Below are 18,849 nucleotides of genomic sequence, written 5' to 3'. Positions count from 1 at the left end.
ACAGGGCCAGAGCATCTGTATTGCAAAACCCCTTACACAGTCTGATTTTGGATGACGGTCCTTTTAGTCAAAAACAAAAGAAAAAATAGTCAAAATGTGTGTACATAGCATTACAATTCCATTGATGAAACAAAATAATCTTACCTTCTATTCCTGGAAAGATGACTGATTGTGGATTCTGGTATGGACTCTGAATTTTGCTTTTGAAATTCAATAGGCTTTTTAAGACTATCTTTTACTTTCTGAACTGGGTATCAAGAAAAAATAAAAACAGAAACCAAATTAAAATGGTGTTCAATTGTATTACTAATCAATAAACCTTAATTTATGTTAATTGATTGTAAAAAAAAAAAAAAAATCTGTGAATACTGAACGGACACCATAGTTTAAGAAAAAACTAAAAATAAAAAAACATTATACAGTATCACGTATAATTTATGCAACGGCTAAAGCAAATTTAGAACAAGCTTATGCAGTAGAGAACTGCTTAAAAAGAGCCGCCTCTAAACAGTCGATAACTTTTTTTTTGTTTTTATGGAAAGCAGACATTTTAGTTAGCAATTGTCAAAGGGTTCATAGGGTTCACATGTAAAACCTTGGGATGTCCCAAAGCAGTATACTAAAGGGAGGACACGTGCCTGATTGGGTATGAAAACCTGGTGTCCAAAGGATGCTTCCAGGGAAGCAAGGCAGCAGCACCAAAAGGCATAAAACTTTATAATGTGTTGATTAAACACCATGTTGCAGCCTGACATGATTGTACAGAGGACAGACTAAGGTTGCTGCCCATTAAAAAACAACAGGCCAAGAAGAATGGACCTAAATCAAAGCCGGCCTTGGCAGGTCAGCTTGAGTATAAGCTTGTGCAATCACCATTGTAATCCATGTGACCAGAGTCACGTTTGTGGCATCAATAGAGGATGAACAGGTATCACCACAACTAGCAGTACAGTCCACATAAATGTGTAATACATGAACCACATCCAGGCAATGTTCTTTTCTAGACAATCCTGGGAAGTTAATTCTGATTTATTTTTTGATTAACATGATAATTGGAAACCACCTTAGGGAGGTAGCCTGGTTTGTAAAACCTTCCTTCCCTGATGGAAAAAGACCAGGAAAGGGGGGCCAACATGACAAGGCTGCCAAGTCTAGGAAATCTACTTTTGCAGTTAACCAATTGAAATCCACTGTCTTTGATGGTTCAAACAGAGGTTCTTGTAGAGCATTCAGCACAAGTGACAACTCCCATGGAGAGGTTGTATACAAACTATCCATTGAGGAAGGTGCATGTATCATGCAATAAAGCAATCATGCTATGGAACGAAATTGACAATGCTGACACATGTACCCTGATATAGGCCAATATGTGGCCTAAATGCAAGCTTCGTTGTAGAAAAGCAAGTATTGTATTTTAAATATGGAAGCAGCATAGCACTTGTAAGAATGTCATATACTATAATATATTTTTGCAGAGGCCTGCTTGCGAGCCTTAAGCATTGCTTAAATCACCTTGTTTGAAAATCCTGATGCTCTTAAGGTGCGTACACACGGGGCGATCTATCGCTCAATGTCTCCTTTTCATTGGCGACCAGAGATGGTCGCCGATTAAAAGAAACCTCTGCCGGCGTATCCGTAGTGGTAATCAGCTGGTCACAGGAATGGGGCTGAAAACGGGACACGCACCCGTCGATTTATCGCTGGGGCACACTCCCATCACTGGCAATATGGTCGCCAGCGATTTCAGCCCATATCGCTGCCATGTGTACACGGCATAAGGATCCATAATTCAAGCGCCACCATGTCAAAGACAGCCGTGCCAGATGAGGATGTAGTCACGGTTCCTGAGACAATAGATCTGGTCTGGGAGGAAGATTTAAGTGCTGTACTACTGAGAGTCCCCAAGTGAACTTAAGTGTAAAATTGACCCTGTTGAATGTCGACACTATGAGGCTTAGAACTTGCCTGACCATGTGTATTGATACTTTTTAACCGGGATACAATGGCTGTATTTAGGATCTTAGTTTGTGCTTTGTGTCTGATGACAGAAACATCCTCTGTTTGTGAGAATCTAATATCACTCCCAGATGAAGCATTTCTGCTGAGGCCAAGGAGAAACTGCACTGTAACTGACACCTGACTAAGCAAAACATCCTGAGAGTTTGCCAGTATCAGCAGGTCATCCAAATATAAATACCTGTTTGCAGGTATGCCACCATTACAGCCATGACATTGGGCATTCTAAACGGCAATGCTCACAACTGATTACAATGATTGTTACTGCAATTTTTATAAATTGCTGATTGTACAGCGGTTCTATAGCCAGGACTATTGACAGTCTAAAAGACTCATTGGGATTTGGGTCCAAAAGCGGTGTTGCGTAATACCATTTCCTCTTTGAGAAAGGGAACTAGGGCTAGGACAGGACCACTTTTTTATTAGATTGCTTGGGCTTAGACTTAGCTGTTGAGCTAACTTGCCTCGAGAAAGACTGACCCTTAGCCTTTCCCTGTGGTTGAAAGAGCAGGGTCTTTACACGTTGGATAGGTGCTGAAGGCAGGCAGTTCAACTCTTCTCCAAATAAAATGTTAACATTAAAGAGGTAAGAACTTGGATTCTAGATGAGTAGACCAAGAGCTTAACAATAGGATATGCCCTGTTATTACTGAAGCTGTGGATGCTTATGCCCGCTTCACTAATGTAAGCGTTTGCACTCCTTTAGGTACAATAGGTATGTTTTGCACTTATCTGCAACTTCCTAAAGAAATCCAGCGTCAATCGCTTTTAGCCAGATTTATGATGCCTTTGTGAGCAAAGAAGATGTTATAGTAGGTCTATTTATCAGCCCAGTTAGTGAGAAAAATAGACTTCAAACAATTCTTAAATTGTTTAGTTGGTGGGTTCCTTCAAGAAGGCAGCCGATGCAACAGATACAGCAGATTTATTCACTATAGGTGTAACGTGCATCCACTGGAGGACAATTCCCATTATTTACACATATCAGAAAGAATAGAGGACCATGCAAGAGCTTTTTGGAATCTGCCAAATAAAACTCCTATCTCACATACATTAAGTGTTTAGAATGTGGGAACTCTGCCCTAACCACTTTCTGCTTTTTAAAAACACATACAGCAAATGTTGTAGTTTCTACTTTAGGGCGATTTAATGTTTGCATTATTGCTCCCACTAGGGCATATACGTTCCACTTGAAGAAGCTTTCATCCCAGTGAAGTGACCCTTTCTCTGTCTCCTTAGGTTAATGAGAGGACAGTGATCATGTTACAAACTGCTTTGCTACAGATGAGGGGGCGAACAGGGGTGATAAGACAGTTTGCACATAAACACTCATGTCCAGGAATCATGTTATGATATACAGTACACTCTGATTGCACTCATATTTTTCCAATATAACAGGGTAGGGATAGCCATTGGTGCAGTCACCATCGATGGTGATACTGCAACCACCTACCGATGGAAAGAAACTATATGATGGATGACCATAGATAGTTTTAGCGGTCATCCATTTTCTTTGACTGACTTGCCCGTGAAGCGGGGCTTCTGGGTTGCTGAGGGCTGATCTATGCTCAGTGTCCTGGCAACTTAAAAGAACAACTTCAGTCCTGCTGTGCCATTGATGGAGGGAAACCATCTCCCCCATTGATGGCAAAATTATTTGACATTGGCCATAAACCATCAATGATTTTGAGTCATCGATGGTCGATGGCCATCCTTATTACAGGGTGCTTGGTACTCACAGTGTTAAGCCACATACACACTAGGCAAAATGGTTAACCAAATTGCTCAGAAAGGGTTTTATGAGTGATATTGTGGACAATATTGTCTACTGTGTACACTCCCGCGTGCACTGTTGAGTAATGGATGTGAAATGGGCTATAGCTGAGGGGGCATCCCTGACAACACTTGTCTTATATCTAGCACTCAATCGCACACAAATGCAGATATAAAAACATTAACACTGCAATGAGCTGTATCATCATTAGCAGGTAAATGCTATGTAAAAACCAGGTTCTGTAAAGCTGTGTACAGACTATATATTGCTCAGCAATCATATTTCTCAGTGTCCCTGAAAACGGGAGCGTGCACCCAGCGATTTATCGCCCGTGTGTACGCACCTTAAGACAGCATTTTTACAGGGAGAAGATGAAGCCTCACAGCCCTGGAGACTGCAGCTGTGATAATGGCTGCTTGCTCACTGAAGGAAGGAGGAAGTGAGTTTTCAGCTCCCTGGGCGGGAAACTGCAGAGAGTTTGGGCCCATTACTGGGGGAGCCACCCCCCAGGTACTCATGGGCTATTAAAATGTGGTGTTTGACCACAGCCTGTCCCATATATGCCCTTTTGGCTAGTGAACTCCAAACTGTGCAGTACAGAGGAACACGCCAGCCCCTGTTCTCCCTCAGACCGTGATTAAGTGAGCCACAGGCTTCTTACCTATCCTCTGATTGCCAGCCATGCAGTCCTTGGGATATGATCACCTGCAGTGCTAGTGTGGTGAGATCCCCCAGCATCACCGTCGTTAACTGAATGGCAGAAAGCCTTATAGTGCTGGCAGCCCAGATATTTCAAGTAAAAAAAGCAAAAACTTTCAAGGCTGAGGTACCTGCTTCCAACAAACAAAAACCTGAAGCAGTCAGCCTGGAGGCAGGGTTATAGGGAGGGGTGCTGGTTGCGGTCCCGACAGTCATTTACCCGACGTCGGGATCCTGACTGTCAAAACTATGACAGACGGTGCCCGACGGCCACCCACTATTCTCCCTTGTGAGGTTCCACGAGGGAGAAGCGAGCCCGCAAGGGTCTTTGTTGCGCTCACCATGCTGTCTGAGCTCAGGCAGTCAGGATCCCAGCGTCGGGCTAATGACTGTCGGGATCCCGACTGTCGGTACCCTATACCACACCCATAGGGAGAGGGGCAGTGCAGCCTGGGAGATCTTCTGCAAAGCTTTGCTGTTGGTGTCTGGAAGCCTCCTACACCTATAACCCAAGGTTTTCCCTGTGAACCATATGAATCCTGAAGAAGAAAATCTATTTGCAATTAATTTAAAAAAGCAATTCATAATTTCAGTTTTTGTATTACAAAATATATATTGGTATTCTCATAAAAGCTAAATTAATAGTTCATTTTTATTATGAAGATCTGGTCACAATAAAGGCTAAGACTTTGCACACTATGATTAGCTATCATAGTGTGCAAAGTCTAGATTGTAAACTCCTCCGAGTAGGGCCCTCTTCCCTCCTGTTGTCAAAGCCCTCTTCTCTTCACATTTCACTCACAGCTCTCCTATACTCAAACACACAGTGACCATCTTCGTCCGCATACTCATCTCCTTCATTGGCCTCAAGCCTCTAGTTGTATGTTGATTGAGTCCTCACTACTTATATCCAAGCTGTAATGTGTATTGAACTGTGGCGCTCTTTATTTGTACTGTATTTTTGTTATTTATTCAATGTTATGCCAAGCTTTGTCTCCCTGTATTGTTCCTTTGTACGGCGCTGCGAAACACTTGTGGCGCCTTATAAATAAAATTATAATAATAATAATAGCTATGGTATACTAGGAACAGTCAATGACCATTGTCTATGCCGCATAAAAGAGTGGGATTTCAGTTGCCCATCACCCATCCCCCATCCCCCAAGCGATGATAATCAAGGAATCAAGATGCTGCAGTCTGCACAGAATTCAATAAAGTTTTCTAACAATTGCTTATTACAATAACTACAGTATACCACAAACATTTACCGGTATATTTTTAAGGTATGTTGTATTTAAAAAATAAATTATGTTTTAATAAAATCATATTGGGTTAGTTAACCGATGTTCTTGACCTAATTTAGTCATAAAATTAAAATTTGTAAGTGTGTTTTGGGAACAAATATTAGCCAGTTAAATCTTCAATGTCACATGCAGCAGAAATATTGGTACATTAGCATGGTAAGGTGGTACCAAAAATACATCTTGCCTTAGTGGTAAGCACCTCACTATTTCTGGTAGGTCATTTTTGACTGTATAATATATACTTTTCTAATCCTACTTGAGAATATAAATGTTACTGCTTTATACCATTTGGGGGCACTGAAGGCTCACTTTAAGGGCATTAGGCCAGATGCACTAAGCTTCAAAAGTGATAAAGTGGAGAGTGATTAACAACCAACCAATCAGCTCCTACCGGTCATGTCACAGACTGTGTTTGAAAAATGTCAGGCAGGAGCTGATTGGTTTGTTTATTAATCACTCTCCATTTTATCACTTTTGAAGCTTAGTGCATCTGGCCCATTGTATAAACAAATTACACATAAGGGTGAATTTACTAAAATGTTGGCCATAGCAACCAGATTATTTATATTATCTTCAAGAAGGTGCTAAATAAGTATAATCGGATTGGTTGCTATTGGCAACATCCCATTTTAGTAAATTTACCCCACAGAGACTAGATAATAATTTATGTGCCATCTCTTCATATTTCATTCAGTTGCCCCACTGGAGATTCTGGTTATTTACAGGAATAGTTACAGCAGAGCTGGGCAATGATAAGCCAGTGTTTTTATTTAAAAATATCTAAAAGGACATGCTGAAAATTGACAGTAAAGGTACCAGTAGGAATTAAGATAGAGGCTAATGTATGTATTAAGGTAAACAACATTACAAGGTTACAATTAACTAATTAATTAAATTAATAAATGTGTTGCTCTGAAGTCAATTTATTTGCTATTTACTATCCTGCGGCATCCTAAAAGTTAACACAAATACTGTAGAGCAATGGTGTCAAACTCATGACCCTCCATCTGTTGTGGAACTACCCTTTCCCTGCATGCCCTGCCAGTTTCAGCAATCCATTATATAAATCTGTGGCAGGGTATGCTGGGATGTGTAGTTCCACAACAGCTGGAGGGCCATGAGTGTGACACCACTGCTGTAGGAGCCACAATGTCAGTCTCACCAGTGGATGAAATGGATTTCTTTTTCTCTGGTGTTTGTCGAGATGCCCTTTTATTTTTATCAGGTGTAGTAATCCAGGACTTCAAATTAATGCTGTATTCTTCAGCTATTATAAAATCGTCATCTTCCATTCTGAAGAAAAGGAAAATTTGAGCTTACTAATATTTAAAACACTGATTAAAAAATAACAGTTGTGGGTTAATGGGAACATTGAAAATAATCTTGCACACCAAAGAGATGATCAATGAAAAAGGCAATATTTGGTACCTTGAAATCTTTGTTCTGAATCAGGCTAGTGGGCAATGAACCAAGGGGTAGCTGGTGGGGGTATAGCAGCTGGCATTTAAACTATAATATACCTTTAAAACATTATCTCCTCCCCCAGCCACCCCCAAAATGCCAGTGTAACTTGGAGAGCCTGGCAATGAGAAGCTGTAACCTAGTGAATGTACACAGCTGATGACAGCACACAGTGTCGCAATGTAACAGTACATCGCATCCACCAGACACACGAAATGATCCATTATACAATACATGGTTATATAATGCACGTTTTATCCGTCAGTCGCCTCATTGTATTATTTTATATGCAGCACATGCAATGGGATGATTCAATTCACAATAGGCCAGGAACAATGGATTGGCGGGTACTGAAGGGTTAAAATTTAGAACCCATTTAGCATATAAGAATTTGCACGTACTGTAGACTGTTTTTGCTTGGTTACATCGCAAGGTCATACTGTAAGCCTGAGCGTGTCTTATCTCTATACTGTTTCTATCTCCCCCTCTTGGAATTGCTATGCAGCGTGCACCTGCACAAACTCTTGTATAATCGAAAACCCCCCTTGTTACTCATTTTCTTTGTGTATGATATTTTGTATGCCCCCCCCTGTTGAATTTGCCCTGCAACCTAACAGACCAATCAGAATGTAACACATACATATTGTATACTCCCATGTATTATGCTTTTAACTAGCTGCCTTTGTGATATTAAACAGAATGTTTCTTGACTCGCCACCGTGTGTTTGGTGTGTAGGGTTAATTTACATTCTCACTGGTACCTAAGGGGCCACCAGGTCGAGGGGCTACACATTTATCCTTACAATTTGGGGGCCAGTCCGGGGTCCAGACGATCGTCCCCTGATCGGTAAGATAGAGAATTACTTGTCTGTCTTTTTCCGCTAAGGGATTGCGACCATCTACTGGATCTGAACTCACTCCGTGTTCCGGGAACACGTGACAAGGTAATATTTAAGTCCGGGACTTAATATTACGTAATTGTATGTAAGGAAATTTATGACGCCATAAATGTATCAGGGATACAAGGAGGACCAGGGGTCCACGTCATAAAAAAGGACCTGGGGTCCACGTAAAGGTAATTCAAGTCCGGGACTTGAGATTACGAAACAGGTATCCGGGATACCGCAATTGAACCAGGGGTTCACAGAGAAAGCCTCCTCGATCTGATCGCCTAAATATATGTATGTACATGTTTGTCTGTTAATGTTGCAACTGTGTATTTGTTTTAAACACTCAGTGGACGGATGGTAAGTGTACGTACGCTGAAGTGTTCTGTCTGCCTTACTGTATGTTTTGTATTAAGAATACTCAGTGGACGGGTGGTAAGTGTACGGCCACTGAGTGTTATTGCTGTTTAAAGTGATTCTAAGTAGATTTGCAAAGTGATTTGGCTACTGAATGTCATTTTGTTTAAAGTGATTCTAAGTACAATTGCGACTTGACTTGTGACAGATATTATTGTGACTATATTGACTGACATACTGTTATATTATGGGATTATATTAGAGTAAAGAAACAGAATATTCCCCGCTTTTACCAGGAGAGACATGTAAAGAATATGTTGCCCGTGTCTCCCCCACAAATTACTATTTTATTAACCCTTGAGTAGACAATTTAGCGGGATAGATAGGATAATTAAAAATTGTCCCAAAACAATAATAACACCAATAGGATGTATAATATATTTAAAGAAAGCATGCAAAGGACGCAGCTTTACCCAAGGAGATATGAGACTCATTGTTAATGATATAATTGACCATTACAATAAATGAGACTGGGAAAAAGTTCCACTTATCAGTGTACCCTCAGTCACACAAACAACTGTAGGTTACCCACTTAATACACAAGAAGGCATAGATGCTATGTGCACATATGAATGAAGTGTTTAAAGCACGCTCATCTCTCCCCATAGCTGTAAGTTGTAAACAGAAACAGTACAAATTTCTGGAAAAGATTCAAGAAGTGCGGGACCGAGGAAGCAGGTCTGCCGCTTCTGCATAATGATAATTTACTTGTTTCCACTTTCATTAATAATCTGCTGCCGATGTATAGCCTCGCTGTGAAGCAGAATGTTTCAACTTAAACCTCTGATACAGTGAAGGATTTTGAAAAAAACATTTGTATAAAAAGGAAGCAGCAGATTGTTTTGAAGTTAAAAGAAACACTGTCACACCACCACATACCCCGTTCACACGCTTCCAAAATCAAAACAATCCTAGGAGACAGAATAAATCATTCCGTTCTCCTAGAGACAGGCTACCTCAGAGGGCTCCTGCGGGACCCCCACCCAACAGGCAGACAAGCTGCTATAATTGTAAAAGGGATAGCCATTGGGCTAGAGACTGTCCGTTCCCTTCAAACAAACCCCGACAGGTCAGTAACCCCATGCAGCCCAGCCAACCCAGACCTAGAGACAACTCCAGATTTCAGATTGACTGGCAGGGACTGACCTTAAAGGGCCATGACATAGGAAAACATGAATTTACTGTAATACCTGACTGCCCAATCAATTTGCTAGGCAGAGATCTTCTCTCTGTGCTGGAAATCACAATCAGTCCACCAGAAGCAGGAAAGGGAATCGATGTTTCATCACCACACTTGCTCATGACTGACAGTTCTGACCCAAACACAGAATTAGACACTGTAAATCCTCAGATATGGTCAACAGGACCTCAGAGCAATAAACCAATTAATTGTTCCCATTGCACCCACTGTACCTGATATAAACTCACTCATCTCAGCCATCCCTGTAGATGCCGCCTACTTCTCAGTAACCGATTTGAAAAATATATTTTTTAACATATCTGTGGACACCCAGACACAACTGTTATTTGCATTTTCTTTTGAGGCCAGCAGTTAACATGATGCAGGAGTATATTGACTCCCCTGTTGTGTACAGCATCGTGCTCCAAGCCACATTAACCCCCTGGCACCCCCCCTATGGTTCAGTCCTGCTACAGTATGCAGATGATCTGCTTATCTGTAGTTCAACAAAGGAGGCATGCCGAGAGGATGGTATATCACTGTTAAACTGGCTCTGTGAATGTGGGCACAAAGTGTCAAAAAGCAAAAATGCAATGGTGCAAAAAGAATGTTGATTATTTAGGTTTTGTCTTGAAAAAGGGAGAGAGGAAAGTCAGCCCACAACGCATACAGTCTGTACTGGGTCTGGTCCGCCCAAACACTATTATTGCAGACAGTGGATTCCTGACTGTTCCTACTATGATAACATTTTGAGACAAGCCACACTCAATGACAAACCTAAACAGATACAATGGTCACAAGAAATGTTAAATGCATATGAAAGCCTTAAAAATGTATGTTGATGAAAAGTCCGGCATTGACCCTCCCAAACTATGTACAACCATTTCATTTATATGCAAGGGACAAAATGTAAAACCATGGCGGGTGTGCTGACACAAAAATATGGAGGTAAGCTGCGCCCCGTGGCATTCTTTTCCAAAGTGATGCCGGTGTCGGTCCAAGGTATGCCTGCCTGTCTTTGGGCACTGGCGGCCTGTGCAATGGTAGCTGAGATGGCAACCACACTCATCCTAGGCTCACCCACTGTTCTCCATACCACACATAATGTTGTAGCATTACTTAAAGGGCTACACACACAACATGTCAGCCCAGCGTCTTAGTGGAGATGAGGTCCTGTTGCTAGGAAGCCCCTCACTCACCATTAAGTATGCAAACGCATCCTCAGGCCCCGCACCCATTCTAAATGCACTTTTAGGACTAAAGGGCTCCCAGGATGACATTCCTGACGATCATGACTGTTCTGCATCAATAGAGTCAGAGACCTCCCCTAGACTTGACATTTCCCCTGTACCAATACCAGGTTCTGACCATGTATTTGTGGATGGTTCTTGTAGTAGACCCAATGACTCGACATATCAGGCAGGCTACGCAGTGGTACGCCTCCCAAATGACATTTTAGAAGCGATACCCATTCCATATCAATCAGCACAAGCTGCAGAACTCATAGCGCTCACAAGAGCTTGCCAAATGTAGAAAGATAAACCTGATCACTGAACTACAAAGCTCAGCATCACAAAAAGACTTGGATGACTGGTTATTTCCAATATTGCAGAAAAATCCTATAACAGGATTGATCTGCAAAGAGGGGAGACCATGCATACCACAATCAAGCGCCCCATTGTTCATTGCTCACTACCATGGGGTAGGACATTATAGCAAAATCACCACAGCTATGCTTTTAAACAAAGATTTTTACATCACAGATGCAAAAACAGTTGCACGCATACTAACACAAGAAATCATCCCTAGATGGGGATGCCCGCTCCAAATAGATAGCGACAAAGGCACTGCCTTTACAGAAAAAAGTCACACAAGCTTTAGTGAAAGCACTACAAATAGATTGGAAATTTCACATTCCTTATCATCCCCAAAGTTCAGGAATTGTGGAAAAAATAAATAGGACTTTAAAGGACAAACTTAGGAAAGCCACAGGAGGAACATTTAATAAATGGAAACAAACCCTCCCCATAGTTCTAGCAGAAATTAGAATGACCCCCCCCAACAGACTCTGGGTTATTCACCCTTTGAAATTCTGATGGGAAGACTTTTTCCCACACCTTGGGCCAAGAAACCAATGATAGTCCAGGAAGGAGATCTAGAACAGATTAGAGAAGAGTATGTTAGGTCCCTCATCACCAGACTTAGTGAAATTGAACATGGTGTTATTTGTAAAAATCTTTTTAATCCACAGGAATCAACACATCCTTTCCAGGTCGGAGACAAGGTCGTTGTGAAGGTTCTCCCCAGGAATAAAGGTCCAGGAGATTTCACCTATGGTCCAGAAACAGAGATCGTAGCAGTAACCAGGACGGCTGTCCTTACAGAAGAGAGTCCAGTGTGGATACACGCATCCAGGGTAAAGAGAATCCCAAGTAACGTCCCGGATAGAGAACAGATCGAGGAAGGGGTGCTAACGAGAGTAGACAACTCTGACCCCCAACAAGGCGAGGTACTAATGGGGGCAGACAGCCCTAACCTCCTACATGATGGAGAAGACGACTCACCAGCAGATGAGGTCATTCTAGAATTCTGGACGATGGTGGATAACGTATATTATTCTATTGATTCTTGTTTGCCAGATACCTTTGCACAAAAACTGAAGTGGACATGACTGAAAAGGCAGGCGTATACATTTTCTGGTACAATTTTTTCAGCACCGAGGTAGCCGCCTACCAGATAGACTTTTGCACCATTAACCCCTGTGTCTCCAAACGATGGACATAGGGATGTAATAAAAATGGTCACCCAAATGGTATAGAACAGGCCCTTGTTCAATTAGCAATCTATATATTGATTATTCTTACTATTATCTGTATTGTCGTTTTTTGTATTATACTATGTTGTAGAAAACTTGCTACCAAAGGTATTATGTATGAATCCATTGCCCCTGCACACGCAAATTCCCCTGAAGGTTACAAACAATATCTCGCTAAGCACAGAAATAAGGAATTTGGTAAGAAGAATCATATCATCTAAATTCATGATTCTAAGAGGGGATTGAAGGGTTAAAATTTAGAACCCATTTAGCATATAAGAATTTGCACGTACTGTAGACTGTTTTTGCTTGGTTACATCGCAAGGTCATACTGTAAGCCTGAGCGTGTCTTATCTCTATACTGTTTCTATCTCCCCCTCTTGGAATTGCTATGCAGCGTGCACCTGCACAAACTCTTGTATAATCGAAAACCCCCCTTGTTACTCATTTTCTTTGTGTATGATATTTTGTATGCCCCCCCCTGTTGAATTTGCCCTGCAACCTAACAGACCAATCAGAATGTAACACATACATATTGTATACTCCCATGTATTATGCTTTTAACTAGCTGCCTTTGTGATATTAAACAGAATGTTTCTTGACTCGCCACCGTGTGTTTGGTGTGTAGGGTTAATTTACATTCTTACTGGTACCTAAGGGGCCACCAGGTCGAGGGGCTACACATTTATCCTTACAGGTACACACTATACTATTTATTGTTTAAATCGGTGTCGGAGCAATATATTGCATGACAGACAGTACGGATTGTGGACAGATTTGCATTTAGATAGAAATGTATATCCTATCAATTATATTACTGCCCAACCAGGACAGTAAAAGAAAAATAAACCTAGCACAAGAGTTCATACACTTAAACAGAATACAGTGTAATCTGAGTGAGAATACATGTTCTTCCCCAGGAAACTTGTAGTGAGGTGCTAAGGGCTGTCTCCATTTAACTCAGGGAATAAACCGCACCAGTTTAAAGACAGCAGTTCTCAAAGTTATGCTCCTGAGATGGCCCGCCCTTAGCAACATCCCACAACGTCACTACCAAAAAAAGCCAACTGCAGCAAGCGGGATATCTGAACAGCCCAGTGCTACTTAAGTTAGGTTTTGACTGTCACTAATCACCGGGACAACCAATACCCCTGCAAAATTCTGGGGTCCCCATCTCAAGAGTGCATGAAAGCACACACAAATACTGGCTATTGTGCCTCAACCCCCCCCCCCCCCTTCTCCCTGCTACAGTGCAATACAAGCTAAAATAGCATTCGGAAAACAGCTTTACACAATTAAGCAAATGGAGGACCAGAACCCCAGAGGCTCATACCAGCCCCCATTAGTGCTTTTCACCTGCCAAGCACTAGTATGTAAGTTTAATTTATGTAGCACACTTTCTCCAACAGGACTCAAGGTGCTTTACAGACATTAAAAGCAATACACGTAATACAGAGGATGTTGGTGCTACAGTAACAGACAAGTCACAGACAGGAAGGGTTAATGCTCCATACACTAAAGAGGGGAGAAGTAGAATATGATCTCCCTTGAACTGCCCTCCGGCAGTTTCCCGGATGGCAGGATTTCATACAATCCACAGTATGCAGTCCTTTTGTTTACGACATATAGTATGCGATCCAAGCCAAGCCCGCCAGATCCAATAAATCGAAGTGCAGCCATTGCAATCTCAGGTCCGATCCAATGTGCACAGGACCCCGGATCAGAATTGGAGGTAAAACGTGTGATTTGACACTTTTCATCTGGTTTCTCAGCCCGATGCATCCGAATCAGATGAAAAGGGCCCAAATTGCACTAGTGTATGGCCACCTTTAGGCTGTGATAAAGGAGGGTGAGGGTTTAGGGGGAACTTGGGCAGGAGGAAGGTAAGGATACCTGTCCCATCAGGATTCTCTTCATTGAATGTCGGTCTTCTGATTGCCGGCATCCCCACCATGTTATCTACAGTATCTACTTTAATCTTATCAGTTTATGCTAGTTTATTATCTCCACTACACTATTGTAAAAAATAAATTTAACTTGCTTTAAAACTCTATACCAGTCTCTTATGAATCTTGCCACTCAACTCATATTCCACAGTGCGTTTACATAGAATAGTTGAACATTCACATCAATTGTAAAAGTGTTAAAACCTCTCTCTTCAGACAAGTGCTAAACCTGAACCAATGATACCTGACCTGTTTAAAAGTTCCCAACAACTCAATTAGAATGCACAAATGCGCATAACTATTGATCACAACCGTGATCAGTTTGTTGGGGAGTACTTTGCCTATTCGCGGCTATGAATTAATGCTCCTGGACATCTCTGGCCACTGTCAAGAAGCTTTTAAATAAGCATATACATAATGGAAATAGCCAGTCAGGGCTCATCTTTACACCACTACCTTTTCTCTCAATATCTTTTGAGCATCTAATTGTGAATAGGTCTTGTGGTTGAGTCAACTGCATGTTGTGTTTGTTATTCAATTCAAGTGCTGCAAAAGATACTGTATCACTTCATAAAACAATATTACAAAAACGGGCAAAAAAAAGATATACATCATGCACATTATAATTATGCATCTATGTGCAGATAATACTGCCTATATTAGCCTGTAGCTAGAGTGTCAGATTTATCCCCTTATACAGGGTGTCAAAACCCATGTGCTGCTTTATAAATACAGTAAACAACTAAAGAAAACAAACAAACAAAAATAATCGAATCTACATACTGTACCACACACACAGCAGGAAAATAAAAATGTGGAAATACCCATTTTCTGTATATGTCGTCATTGGGGCTTTTGTGGCTTCATGCTTGTTGACACTTGTCTTTAAAGCTTCATGCAGCCTTGACACTTGAGCATCACTTTTCAACTCATTCACAGAACTTTTAGATGACAACTTCTTTTCAGATATTTTGGGAGCCATATTTGTGTTTTCGGACACTCTTGCATCTTTGAAATTTAAACTGTATTTAAAAAGATAATTTTACACAATTTACATAACTGAAAACATAAAGCTCAAATATTTAAATACTAAAAAGGTATGCAATATAACCACGATCATTGATTGTAAGTGCATTGCCGTAGTAGGCTATCCAATTATCCAAGATAAGCCACAGCTTTATCAGGATTATGTTTTCCTAAGTGAAACAAATGCTGTATACAGACAGTTTAGGCAAAAAAACGGGTCTGTTTCTCATGATAGCAAAAAGGTTTCACTGAACCTTTGTATGTGTGAGAAAAAACATTTTTTTTCCTGGTGACCTAATAGGATAGCTACTCGAGAAAAGGTATCGGATATCCACAGAACAAACAAAGTCTGAGCCCAGGGTAACACCAAGAAAAAGCTTCCACCACAAGTAGCTTAGAAATACACGGAAAAAAACACAAAGAATGGTATACCCACTGGCGAGACTGGATTATAAACTTGCACCTTTGGGTATCTTTAGTAACAAGAGGGTCAGAATCTAGAATCAGAAAAACTCGGAACACAAAAGAAAACCATAGTGCAGTATTGTAAAAGACTTCCAACGTTTTTAATTTTCACAAGCCACTCACTTGAAAGAGATCAAAAAAACGCATGTAACAGGTCTTTGATAGCAGATTTGGACGGCTGATCAAACCTATATGGGCTCAATAAAAAATACAATAGTGCAATCCTGTAGCTTAAAAGTTGGAACAATTTATTGATACACTCACAATTTAAAAGAAGATAAAAAGCTTATCACCCAATCGGGTATGTAGAACACGGATCATCAGCGGTCCCTCAGGTAAAGGTATCCAGAGGTGGTCCCCGGTGTCCGGTCCGTTTGGTGGTGATGAATGTGCTTATTCAGCACATTCATCACCACCAAACGGACTTTGTATTTTTCATTGAGCCCATATAGGTTTGATCAGCCGTCCAAATCTGCTATCAAAGACCTGTTACATGCGTTTTTTTGATCTCTTTCAAGTGAGTGGCCTGTGAAAATTAAAAACGTTGGAAGTGTTTTACAATACTGCACTATGGTTTTCTTTTGTGTTCTGAGTTTTTCAGATTCTAGATTCTGACCCTCTTGTTACTAAAGATACCCAAATGTGCAAGTTTATAATCCAGTCTCGCCAGTGGGTATACCATTATTTGTGTTTTTTCCTAATAGGATAGCTCCCCCAAAAAAATTATTAATTGGAGAAACATCCTGATAAATCACAAAAAAACTCTCACTACTGATATTTATTCTCCTGTTATTGCATACCCCTAATAGACGTATTGGGAAAAAAGCAGCAAATTATATTCACTGATAATTCCATTTCATCCAGAGATCCAATGGCAGCCATAACACTAGCACATCCCCCCTGTCATTCAGTTTAGATAGGTTTTATGCACCATGTGGGTGTCCCTAAAAAAACGTCCTCTCTCCTCCCCTTCCTGCTTTTCTTTCGAGTGTCTCTATATTTTAGGTCTCTAGAAAAACACTAGAAGTATAGGGCATTCTGATGGCTGCCATGGGACCTCTAAGAAGAATGAAATTAACGGTGAGTAGAAATAGCTACTTTCTGCTACAATTCCCATGGTAGCTATACCGATAGAACATAATAAAACAGAATAATGGATGGGAGATGACAAATAATGCAAAGTTATTTACCAAGAGCACCTTGCAAAACATGATCTTCAAAGTGGGCGGTATAAACATTCAAAGCATAATGTTTAGAAAAAGTGCCTTCCTAGCCCATGACATAGCCAAAGCCCTGGTGGAGTGTGTCTTGATTACAGCTGGGACATTTTGGTCTTCTTTCTTGTATATGAATGTAATGATGACTTTGATCCATCATAGAACAGTTTGCATCGTGGGAGCAAAGTCTTTTCTAATCCCTTCTGGAATGATGAACTAAGGTTTCGATTTACTGATGTTTTTCAGCCTTTCGAGGTAGAGGTTATCCCACTGATCAAGTCCAGCGTATGCCAGTCTTGCTCTTCCTTATCCTTAGGCTCAGGATAGAAAGCAGGCAATATAATCTTTTGATTAAAATGGAATGCAGAGCCTGCTTTGGGAAGAATGTCAGGATGAAGTCTCTGCAGTAATTTACCTGGCAATATTTTTAGGAATGGTTCTTCCTTCCATAGGTCCTCTATCTCACTGAATTCTCACAGATGTAATTGCTACTAAAAATACAACTTTCCAGGTCAGGAATTTTAGGGGCGCCTCTATTAATGGCTCGAAAGGTTGCTTCATTAGAGTATTTAAAACAAAGGTTCAAACCCCAAGGAGCCACAGACATAATCCTGCTGGATTGGAATAATAGACTGGACCCTGATGCAATAGGTTCAAACTGATAGGTAAAATCCAGTAGGGTTGTAGTTTAATTCACATTCTTCAGGAAGAATTCTGCTTCTTCTGAGGAACTCTGCCAGCATAGACTCTTTCCAGGGGACATATACTGCGGTTAATAACTTTACATTTCTTTCTACCCGAGACAAAAAATATCAGTGGTCTCCATTAATGGTCTGCTTCTGGTCCATCTTGGGTGGTTTAAATGTGACATGTCCAAAACATTGGCGGGCAAGACTCTGAGGTGAGAGTCTCTGATCTGTTATCTGGAGGATCAGTCTATGTGAGTTTAATCAGGTGTGTACACCACCAATCTCTCATACCAACTACTTCTACCAAATATCTCAACAGTCTAAAAATTCATTTATTTATTATTTTTGATCTTTGTATTAAAAATTTACTAATTCTGGATTATTTATCCAGTTTATTTGAAATATCATGGCAGTTTGTTATGGAATATCCAAGAAAATTAGACCCCCTAAGGTGTTGACAAAAGTGATCTGCAACCTGGGATATACTGTATAGCAGTAGTGTACGATAACAGTTGATACATTGGGTATATTGTTGAATGTAAGGAGGAGAAAAGAGATGTGCTGGTACACATCATGAAACTAAACCAAGCAACAAATGTGTTGTCCCAGCCTTTATGATATACGCATTTTGATCCTTTTATTCATGTCCTCTGTATAACCGTGTGCTTACAAGCCAAGGAAGTACTGGAAGGCAGTATACACTTATGTTTACACTTAAAAGGAAAAATACAGACCATTACAACAGGTTCCAAACCAGGGGAAATAATGTTGACTGTTAAGTTATGGACTCAAGTTATGTTAAAAATATTTTAAATTTCATGTTTTCTTGAGTTAATTATGTATGCGATACAACAGTAATCAAGCATTAACTTTATGATTTGTTTTTCTCCACTATAGAACTAAGTACCATGCTGATTTATTTGTGTGTTACAGAATGTATACCTTTCTTAAGC

At 40.6% G+C, this 18,849-nt stretch overlaps 1 protein-coding gene across 2 annotated transcripts in view; it reads right to left on the bottom strand.

Moving 5' to 3' along the window:
- Window positions 1–18,849, bottom strand: part of LOC146063684 (uncharacterized) — a 137,300-nt gene that overhangs the window by 79,402 nt on the left and 39,049 nt on the right. For both annotated transcript variants that reach the window (XM_083176296.1, XM_083176287.1), the window contains exons 7-9: window positions 15,324–15,521; window positions 6,956–7,086; window positions 145–247 (exon numbers count right to left, since the gene is read on the bottom strand). In XM_083176296.1, coding sequence (XP_083032422.1) covers window positions 145–247; window positions 6,956–7,086; window positions 15,324–15,521 — 432 coding nt within the window. The remainder of the gene's footprint in view (window positions 1–144; window positions 248–6,955; window positions 7,087–15,323; window positions 15,522–18,849) is intronic.

Source organism: Crinia signifera, chromosome 1, assembly GCF_055691185.1.
Source record: "Crinia signifera chromosome 1, ASM5569118v1, whole genome shotgun sequence".
Lineage (NCBI taxonomy): Eukaryota > Metazoa > Chordata > Amphibia > Anura > Myobatrachidae > Crinia > Crinia signifera.
Note: the sequence above shows the minus strand (reverse complement) of the source record. Positions and strands in the feature narration are given on the sequence as shown.